Source organism: Carlito syrichta, unplaced genomic scaffold (assembly GCF_000164805.1).
Source record: "Carlito syrichta isolate Samal-C Ts95f unplaced genomic scaffold, Tarsius_syrichta-2.0.1 Scaffold97166, whole genome shotgun sequence".
Lineage (NCBI taxonomy): Eukaryota > Metazoa > Chordata > Mammalia > Primates > Tarsiidae > Carlito > Carlito syrichta.
The window spans coordinates 5,951-17,001 of record NW_007041262.1 but is presented as its reverse complement, the minus strand read 5'-3'; the positions used below and the strand labels follow the sequence as shown (position 1 = coordinate 17,001).

The 11,051-nt window shown below is 47.9% G+C and overlaps 1 protein-coding gene across 1 annotated transcript in view; it reads left to right on the top strand.

Annotated features, from left to right (window-relative positions):
• Positions 1-11,051, top strand: part of BCL7B (BCL tumor suppressor 7B) — a 28,004-nt gene that overhangs the window by 15,510 nt on the left and 1,443 nt on the right. Inside the window, exons 3-4 of the mRNA XM_008062957.2 lie at positions 7,025-7,121; positions 9,752-9,922. Of these exons, the coding sequence (XP_008061148.1) occupies positions 7,025-7,121; positions 9,752-9,922 (268 nt within the window). The remainder of the gene's footprint in view (positions 1-7,024; positions 7,122-9,751; positions 9,923-11,051) is intronic.

The window sequence follows — 11,051 nt, the reverse complement described above, 5'->3', positions numbered from 1 at the left end:
CATGCCTGTAATTCCGGCTACTTGGAAGGCTGGGGCGGAAGGATCGCCGGAGCCCAGCAGTTCGAGGCTGTGGTGGTCAGGAGCGGCCACTGCACTCCAGTCTGGGCGACAGAGTGAGACTTCAACTCAAAAAAAAAAAAAATCTGTGTTTTCCCTGTGGTGAGCCCATAACACCCTTTAACAACCTCTGACTCCACACCCCTTCCACTTTCATCCATACTTTGTCCTTAGTTTTGACTGGAATTTCAGTTTGGAGCTTTTACTAATATTTCTTATTTTGGTTATGCTTACTTAGACAAAATAAACATTATCAATTATTTACTAATCCTTTGTACTTATTTCTCTTTTTTGGGGGGTCAGAGTCTCAGCCTTCCAAGTAGCTAGAACCAGAGGCGTGCACTACCATGCCTGGCAGATTTTTTGTTTTTTGTTTTTTGTGTCAGAGTCTTACTCTGTAGCCAGGCTGGAGGGCAGTGATATGTTCACAGCCATTGTAGCCTTGACCTACTGGGTTCAGGCGATCCTTCTGCCTCAACCTTCCAGATAACTAGAAGTATAGGCACGTGCCACCATGCCCAGCTAATTTTTTTATTTACTGTGGAGATGAAGTCTCACCAAGTTGCCCAGGCTGGTCTTGAACTCCTGGGCTCAGGCAATCCTCTCACCTCAGTCTCCCAAAATGCTAGGATTATAGACGTGAGCCACCGCGCTGGCCAATTTTTTGATTTAGTGTAGAGGAGGCCTTGCCAAGTTGTCTAGGCTGGTCTCAAACTGTGGGCTCAGGCAGTCCTCTCACCTTGGCCTCCCAAAGTGCTGGGATTATAGGCATGTGCCACCGCACCATGCCTGTTTTTTTTTTTTTTTTTTTTTTTGAATTGGCGTCTCACTCTGTCGCTCAGTCTGGAGTGTGGTGGCTGCTCCCGGCCACTGCAGCCTCGCCTGCTGGACTCCCGCGACCCTTCCGCCTCAGCCTTCCGAGTAGCTGGAACTACCGGCGCGTGCTACCACGCCCAGCTCATTTTTGATTTATTGTAGAGGCGGGTCTCGAACCCGCGGGCTCAAGCAATCTGCTCACCTCGGCCTCCCAAAGCGCTGGGATTACGGGCTGAGCCACCGAACCCGGCCTATTTTTTTTTTTAATTTATTATGGAGACGAGGTCTTACCAAGCAGCCTAGGCCGGTCTTGAACCCGCGAGCTCAGACGGTACACTCTCCTCAGCCTCCCAAAGAGCTGGAATTACAGGCTGAGCCACCGAGCCCAGCCACATCCCTATCTTTCTGAGGAGACCTACTATGTTTAATTTCAGCTCTTCTACCGCATTAGTCTGCTGCTTCTGAAATGGAGTGTTAGGCTTATTGCCTTTCATGGTGCTTGTTTTCCTCCAGTGTCTGGTTAGTTTTTCTGTCTACTTATCTTATATTCCCTTGGAACTCTCAACTGTATTAGCTAGTAAATATGCAACTGAGAAGAGGAGAGAAGTCCAAGCCCTGGGTTTCCCTGCTCTCAATGTATGTAGGAGGCTGGGGTTAGCCTCAGGGTTCAGCCTTTCCCTTTTGCCCTTTGTCGTTGTCTTTTGCCCCAGGGACACTCCCTCCCCCCAGCACCAGTCCTGCGGGTGCTGCCTTTATCTGGGGGCAGCCATCGTAAAGAGTGCTGGGATGCCAACCCCAAGGAGTTTGTGGGTAAATGTTAGCGAGGAAGCTCAGAGCAACTGTTCATTCCCTACCCAATCCTGGCTCCAGTGATGCCATTACCCATAGGGGCCTAAGGTCAGGCAGTTCAGTCTCTTAGCGTGTATGTGGGGGAATGACATGGCTGGAAGGCCCCTTCTCCTTCTCTGCAACTTAGTCCCCTTGGTCTCTCCCAGGGGCTCCTCACAGAGTTTGTGTTGGTTGCTGAGCTGGGCTCTGAGGTCCAACAGTTAATCTGCATTCCAGCGGTCCATGGTAGTGTGTCATCGTCTGTTGTTTTTTTTGAGTTGGAGTCTTACTCTGTCGCCCAGACTGGAGTGCAGTGGCCGCTCCCGGCCACCGCAGCCTCGACCTGCTGGGCTCCGGCGATCCTTCCGCCTCAGCCTTCCGAGTAGCTGGAACTACAGGCATGCGCTACCATGCCCAGCTAATCTTTGATTTATTGTAGAGATGAGGTCTCCCCAAGTTGCCCAGGCGGGTCTCAAATCCGTGGGCTCAGGCAGTCCACTCACCTCGGCCTCCCATGGCACGGGATTACAGGCTGAGCCACCGAGCCCGGCGTGTGTCGTCTTCTTACCTAGATCTATTACATGAGGTAAAATGGAAAATGATGATCAAATTGGTCAAGAAAAAACTGTGACGGAGACAAGGAGATAAGACACTGCTGGTGGGACAGTCAATTGTGACAAACTTTGTTCAGGTCAGATTAGTCACATTGGAATACTTATCCCCTTGATATAGAAGTTTTGCCTGGGCATGTCTCATGCCTGAAATTCCAGCACGTTGGGAGGTGAGGTAAAAGGATATTTATTTATTGGTATAGAAAGCAGGATTTATTGAGAGGACAGAAAAGCTCCCACAGCGGGTGGGGACCTGAAGGGGTAGCCCGGAGTCTCACTCTTGCCGCCTGGGCTGGAGTGCAGTATGGCCTGCTCAAAGCCACCTCAGCCTTGAACTCCTGGGCTCAGGTGATCCTTCCGCCTCTGCCTTCCAGGTAGCTGGAACTACAAACACACACCACCACGCCTGGCTTCTATTTTATTTTTTTATTTATTTTTTTGAGTTGGAGTCTCACTCTGTTGCCCAGACTGGAATGCAGTGGCCGCTCCCGGCCACCGCAGCCTCGACCTGCTGGGCTCCGGCGATCCTTCCGCCTCAGCCTTCTGAGTAGCCGGAATTACAGGCGTGCGCTACCATGCCCGGCTAATTTTTTGATTTTATTGTAGAGATGAGGTCTCGCCTGCCCAGGCGGGTCTCGAACCCGCAGGCTCAGGCAATCCACTCACCTCAGCCTCCCAAAGGCGCGGGATGACAGGCTGAGCCACCGAGCCCGGCTGGCTTCTATTTTAAAAATATATTTTAAAAAAAGGAAGAAAAGAAAAGATATAAGTGTTTGATCTCTAGGAATTTATCCTTGGGAGATAATCATGATTTCTTCAAGGCACATCTAAAATGTTGAACAGTATTATTCATATTATTTTAAAATTTCAAGCAAATTAAAGATTATATTGTAGAGAATTCACTAATTAAGTTATTGTACGCCTATATATTGTAAAGATTGCTCAAAAGATGTTGTTTGAGCCCAGGAGTTTGAGGCTGTAACAATGATTGCACCTCTAAGTAACCACTGCATTCCAGCCTGGGCAACAGAGCAAGACTTCATCTCTAATTTTTTTATTTTTGTGTTTTGGTTTTTTTTAAAGTCAGGATTCTTCTGTCACCCAGGCTGGAGTACAGTGGCATGCTCATGGCCACTGCAACCTTGACCTGCTGTGCTCAGGGAATCCTTCTGCCTCAGCCTCCCAAGTAGCTGGAATTACAGTCACAAGCCACCATGCCCAGCTAATTTTTTGATTATTGTAGAGATGAGGTCCCGCCAAGTTGCCCAGGCTGGTCTTGAACCCCTGGACTCAGGCAATCCTGTCACCTCCGCCTCCCAAAGTGCTGGGATTACAGGGGTGAGTTATTGTGCCCACTTGAGACCTTGTCTCTAATGTATAAAAGCCAAGGTTGGGGTATGATAGCTCATCCCTGTAATCCAGCAATTTGGGAGGCCAAGGCAGGAGGATCATTTGAGGCCAGGAATTCAGGACCAGCCTGGGCAACACAGTGAGACCTGGTCTCTACAAAAAAAATAAAAAACTAGCTAGGTATTGTAGCATGCACCTGTGGTCCCAGTTATTTGGGAGGCTGAAGCAGGAGGATCACTTGAGCTCAGGAGTTTGAGACTACAGTGAGACATGATTGTATCACTGCACTCCAGCCTGGGTGGCAGAGTGAGACCATGTCTCAGAAAAAAAGAAAAAAGATGTTAAGAGGCTGGGCCTGGTGGGTCACGCCTTTAATCCTAGCACTTTGGGAGGCTGAGGTGTGAGGATTACTTAAGCACAGGAGTTCAAGACCAGCCTAGGCAAGATAGTGAGACCTTGTCTCTACAAAAACATCAAAAAATTAGCTGGGTCTGGTGGCACGCACCTGTAGTCCCAACTACTCAGGTGGCTGAGGTAGAAGGATCAACTGAGCCCAGGAGGTCAAGGCTGTGGTGAGCTGTGATTGTGCCACTGGACTCTAGCCTAGGTGACAGAGTGATACCCTTACTCAAAAAAAAGGATGTTGACCAGGCTCGGTGGATCAGCCTGTAATCCCAGCACTTTGGGAGGCCGAGGCTAGTGGATTACCTAAGCCCGCCGGTTCGAGACCAACCTGGGCAATTTGGCAAGACCTCGTCTCTACAATAAAATAAAAAATTAACTGGGTGTGGTAGCGTGTGCCTGTAGTTCCGGCTACTTGGAAGGCTGAGGTGGAAGGATCACCAGAGTCCAGCAGATCAGTGCGGGGGTGGCCATGTGTGTGCCACTGTACTCCAGCCTGGGTGACAGAGAGAGACACCGACTCCAAAAAAGAAAAAAGGATGTTGTTGAAAATCATTCAGTTCTGAGCTCAGAGCTCATAGGTTCAAGACCAGCCTGGGCAGCATGGCAAGACCTCATCTCTACAATGAATCAAAAAATTAGCTGGGCGTGGTAGCATGTGCCTGTTCCAGCTGCTTGGAAGGCTGAAGTGGAAGGATCTACCTGAACCCAGCAGATCAAGACTGTGGTGGCCATGAGCATGCCCCTGCACTCCAGCCTGGGTGACAAGAGTGAGACTCTGACTCAAAAAAAAAACCAAAGGGAAGAGAATTATTCATTGGCTTAGGAGGATGCTTACATACAGTGAATGGGGGAGGATAAGTAAATTATAATACTGTGTGATGATCATTTTTCATACAAGTATATGTAAAAAGTTGTCTGTGGTTGTACAGGTATTTTCAAAATTTTCTATGTTGAATATATATTTTCCATGAACACAGCATCATTAAAATGAACATAAGTGAGAAATCAGAAAAAAGTGATGATAAAGCTGACCCTTGGCGTGGATGCTGTGAAACTGTGCACCAAATACATTGCAGTGCTCTTTTAGAAGGCGACGGGGTGCAGTGTATTTCAAGAAAAAGAATGTGTATACTTTTTGATACACAAGGACATTTCTTTTTACACATTTATCTGAATAATTCCAGAAAAAACTAAAAGTTGAACATTGTGGCTTTATTCTTAGTAGCAACAAGTAAGCACAATCTTAAATTTCTGGCTGGTCTTGATGACTCATACCTGTAATCCCAGCACTTTGGGAGGTGGAGGAGAGAGGATTACTTGAGCCCAGGGGTTCGAGACCAGCCTGGGCAACTTGCCGAGATCTCGTCTCTACAATAAAAATTTAAAAATTAGCTAGGCATGGTGGTGCACACCTGTAATTCCAGCTACTTGTGAGGCTGAGGCAGAAGGATCCCCCGAGTGTGCCACTGCACTCCAGCTGACAGAGTGAGATTCTGACTAAAAAAAAAAATTTTTTTTTAATTCATTAAAGCTAAATTAGCCTGGTATGGGGCGCATGCCTGTAGTTCCAGCTACTTGGAAGGTTGAGGCAGAAGGATTGCCTGAGCCCAGAAGGTCGAGGCTGCGGTGGCTGTGAGCGTGCCACTGCACTCCAGCCTGGGCAACAGAGTGAGACTCCAACTCAGAATAAAATAAAATAAAATAAATTCATTAAGGCTAAATGTCTGATAGTTGGAAAGTGATTGAGTTATGGTACACGGAATATTATGCAACTTGTAGAAAGCATGTTTATCTAACCTATATAGTAAAATGGTAAGGTAAAATTGTATCATGAAGCCAGGCTCGGTGGCTCAGCCTGTAATCCCTCGCTTTGGGAGGCCGAGGTGAGTGAATTGCCTGAGCCTGCGGGTTCGAGACTCGCCTGGGCAACTTGGCAAGACCTCATCTCTACAATAAATCAAAAATTAGCCGGGCGTAGTAGCGCGCGCCTGTCATTCCAGCTACTTGGAAGGCTGAGGCGGAGGGATCGCCTGAGCCCAGCAGGTCAAGGCTGCGGTGACTGGGAGCAGCCACTGCACTCCAGTCTGGGTGACAGAGTGAGACTCCAACTGAAAAAAAAATGAAGGGAAGGACACACATAAATGTACACCATTAGTTTATTTACAAAGATAGAATTGAGAGTTATTAACAAAAAAGTGTATTACTAGTACAATGCAACCACAATAAGTAGACATGTATAAAACACGTGGCCTGGTAAGTTTGAGACTACGCAGATTTAAACTTTTGGCTTTTGGGATGCTCTCATTTGCAAATCCTTGGATTGATTATTTCCTTTATCTTGGACTTGTTTATAGCAGTCTAGTGTTGACCTCCCCACCTGCACATGTAACCTACATCCTGCTTGAAGAACTGGTGTTCTAAGTAAAGGCAGCCATGGGCGATCATTCTGAAGGGATAAGGATGGTTGATCAGGAACAGCGCTCGCAGGGGCCCCTTTGTCCTGTTGCGGCTTGTGTCTCATGTATCATGGCTCCTTCTTTTGTCCAGTCAGAGTTCCATTCTTCTCTCACTTTTTTTCTGTTAGGCTACTAGCTGCTAAAACAGGAATCTTTCTCAAATAAGTATTTATTGCCTGTCCATGTAGGGAAGTGTTAGAGCGCTTTGACTGGGGCACCATGGGATGCTCTCGTAGAGGCATAAATGTCTGTCTCTTGCTTTTAGTTCTTGATATTTGCACCGGAAGGGTTTGTTTGTCAGATAGAGATGCTGAGGCTTGAGGTGGAACACCTTGCCCGGGATTCTGTTACTCCTTGGGTCCTTAGAGTCTCACACCACTGCCATCACTATTCCTGTTCAGTCCTAATCCAGATCTCTGTGGTCTCTCATATAGCACCCTTCTCCTTCCTTGTGAGTCCCTTGCTTGGCTCTGTCATATTCCTCTTTTTTTCCTTTTCTAGAAAGAAAAGTCAAAATCGAACAGTTCAGCAGCCCGGGAACCTAATGGCTTTCCCTCTGATGCCTCAGCCAATTCCTCTCTCCTTCTTGAATTCCAGGGTGAGTTGCATCCATATGTCTTCCTTGCAGGAAATAGAAAACGTAGATGAACTCAATAACAATCATAGTTCTGTGTGTCATCTCAGTGCCTGCCGTTTGCAGGTGTTTTGCTAGCCATTTTCCGTAAGTCTTTTCATTTAAATCTCACAGTAGCCCTGCAAGACAGATGATAGTATCCTCCCTTCCAGTTAAGGAAACTGAGGCTCAGAGGGGAGGGGTTACATATCTAAAGTTACATGACTGGTAAGTGATGCACTCCAGGTTAGGTCCTGGTTTTCTGAATCAGAAGCTCTTTTCTTTACTCTGTGTGTTTTATGATAGCCTTAGAGTAGGCTATCTGAAGCCAAGGCTTCTGCCTCTCCACTGTTGGCACCAGTTCTGCCCCTGAGCTAGTCCCACCTGTGTCAACACTGCAGTCACATATTACCTTGTACGTCTACGTGCCAGTTACTGTCTACAAAGCCCTTTCAATTCATTTTCTTACTTCTATCCATGTAGCAGCCTGTGATATAAGCCAAGCAGTTATCATCCCTATTTGAGGAAACGGATACTCAGAGAATGATGTTTTCCTAAGCTCAAAAGTGACAGAACTTTATTGTTTTTATAATCAAATACTGCTTCCGTTTTAGTGTGGAAATTAATGGTCTTTGTAAGAGTAATGACTAGAGTGGACTTACGACTTTCTCTTCAAAACTAGACTTGGAGCTAACCCTGTATGCAGTTATCCCCTCCTCACCTCTCTCCCAGCTCCACCAAGATCAGTGTCCTATTGGAGAACACAAGGGAACAATTCTCTTTAACTGTGGGGTGTTCAATATTCATGACACTCTGGCATAGTCATAAAGACATATGAGGCTTGCCGGGTGTGGTGGCTCAACCCTGTAATCCTAGCACTTCGGGAGGCTGAGGCAAGAGGATTGCCTAAGTCCAGGGGTTCAAGACCAGTCTGGGCAATTTGGCAAGACTGTGTCTCTATAATAAATAATAATAATAGTAAATTAGCTGGGTATGATGGTGCACGCCTGTAGTTCCAGCAACTTGGAAGGCTGAGGCAGAAGGATTGCCTGAACCCAGCAGGTCGAGGCTGCGGTGGCCGTGAGCATGCCACTGCACTCCAGCTGGGGCAACAGAGTGAGACTCCGACTCAGAAAAAAAAAAAAAAAAGACATATGAAACTCCACTTCCTCAGCCTAATCATCTCCTTTTCATTCAGTAAACATTTAGTGAGCTCCTACTGTGTGCCAGATATTGTGTATTGCACTGGGGAGTCAAGGACAGATAAACCACTAAACCTGCCCACACAGGTGAGTAGAATAATAAGTGCAGGTGTGCACAGGCTACAGCAGGAACATGAGAGAGGGTGGTCATTTCTACCCACGTGGGCCAGGGAGGCAGGGTTCTGAGGGGAAAGTAATGCTCGAACTGAATGTTGGAGTGGAGAGGGGCTTTCCAGGAACACTGGAAGAGAAAGTCCTCCCAGCACAAGGAGCAGATGGGCAGAAGCACCTGTGCATGAAGCAGCCCTTGGGGCCAAGGCTGCCTATAGGGGAGTGGCAGGCAGTGAGGCCAAAGATCAGAAAGGACTTGGTCTGTTGTGCTAGGGCCATCTTGTGTATGCCATGAGAAGCACTGGAGTGTGACAATTATCCTGCAGGCAGCAGAAGACCATTGTAGGGTTTGGAAATATCACTCTGTGCAAGGCAGTGGTGCGAGGTTCTGTTTGGAGCACACATGACTGGAGGCAGGGCCGTTAGTTGGGTGGCATTGCAGGAGGTCGGCCAGAGATCATGAGGCCAGAATGAGTTGTGGGAAAGGAAGAAGTGAGCACAAGTGGCATCGGAGCAGGAAGGTGGATCCAGTTTGGTGACAGGCAGCTGGAGGTGAGGGAGAGGAAGGAGCTGTTAGAACTTGGGTCTTTTCACTTTGGTGGTGACTTTAAGCCTTCAGAGTTCCCAGATGATAGTCCTTCAGTCCTCAGGACAGTTAGGCAGCCAGAGCCTGAGCTGACCACCTCCAGGCACCACCAGCCTCCTTCAGATCCCCTAGAGTGCCAGATGAAGTTCATTGTTTTTTCCACATTTTGTGATGTGAGAAAGATTAGGAAATGTCGACGGAAGCACATCTACACCCCTCCCTTCCACCACACAGTGAGAGACCACACAAGAGCACATACCTCTGACTTCCGCACAGATGACTCCCAGCCCCCCACTCTTGGCCAGGAGATCCTCGAGGGTGAGTCGTAGTGGACCCAGGATCAGCATCTTGAAGGGGCCTCACTTTTTGCTCCTGATGTATGTGGTGGATACTAAAGAAGGGATTCATAAGCATATCCTGAAGTGTAGGTGTTGCATAGACTTAAAGGTTCTGGGTGCGTGTACTGCTTCGAATATATGAGGTGAAATAGAAAAGGCTTAAATTAATCAACTTAGACTCTGCTGATAGTTTGCATTGCATAGAAGCCTCACAAGTAGTATCCGCCTTTTCAGGAGGAATCTCCAGCAGTGATTATTGTTGTGTCCATCCTTGTGTCCATGGCTGCCTAAGAGGTGCCAGGTCCTGGCTCTGTGCTGAGTTCCTCTTGACGAAAACGACCATCCTCAGCTGTTGCCTTTGTTGTGTTTGGTTTCCAGATGAAAACAGCAACCAGAGTTCTGTGTCTGATGTCTATCAACTCAAGGTGGACAGCAGCACCAACTCCAGCCCCAGCCCCCAGCAGAGCGAGTCCCTGAGCCCAGCACATACCTCTGACTTCCGCACAGATGACTCCCAGCCCCCCACTCTTGGCCAGGAGATCCTCGAGGGTGAGTCGTAGTGGACCCAGGATCAGCATCTTGAAGGGGCCTCACTTTTTGCTCCTGATGTTTCCCGCCTTTAGAGTAAGCGGTTAGAGAGTGTGCCTCAGAGCCTGGCCACAGCAAGCCATTTGTTGACAACTTAGGATGCTTTGAGGAATAATATATATTTTACCCTTTCACAGAGTAAAGGGAGAAAACAAGCATTACGGTTGAGTGCCAGGCTCTGTGTAAGGAACTTCTGTACTTCGTGCCTAGTGTAATTCTCTCAAAACCCTGTGAGATGACAGCTGTTGTCTCCATTTTACACATGAGGAAATGGAGTGAAGGCTTAGAAAGGTTCAGTAGAGACTGCGTGTGGCAGCTCATGCCTATAATCCCAACACTTTGGGAGGCTGAAGTGGGAAGATCTCTTGAGCCCGGGAGTTGAACACCAGCCTAGGCAACATAGTGAGATCTTGTCTCTATACAGAATCAAAATAGCCAGGCACAGTGGTGCATGTCTATAATTCCAGCACTTTGGGAGGAGTAGGCGAGAGGATTGCCTGAGCTCAGGAGCAGCCTGAGCAACATGGTGAGACCTCATCTCTACAATAAATCAGAAAGTTAGCCAGGCATGTTGGCGCATGCCTGTGGTTCCAGCTACTTGGAACACTGAGGCGGAAAGATCACCTGAGCCCAGCAGGTTGAGGCTGTGGTGACCATGAATGTGGCTGACAAAGTAAGACTCTTATTTAACAAAAAAAATCAGGCAGGGTGTGGTGTCTCACACCTGTAATCCCAGCACTTTGGGAGGTAGAGGGCAAGAGGATTGCCTGAGTCCAGGGGTTCAAGACCAACATGGACAACATGGCGAGACCTTGTCTCCACAATAAATCAAACAATTAGCTGGGCATGGTGGCGCGTGCCTAGTGCCTTTAGTTCTAGCTGCTTGGAAGGCTGAGGCAGAAGGTTTGCCTGAGCCCAGCAGGTCAAGGCTGCGGTGGCTGGGAATGTGCCACTCCAGCCTGGGCAATAGAGTGAGACTCTGCTCAAAAAAAAAAAATAGCCAGTCTCAGTGGCTCAGCCTGTAATCCCACGCTTTGGGAGGCTGAGGTGAGTGGATTGCCTGAGCCCACGGGTTGGAGACCCACCTGGG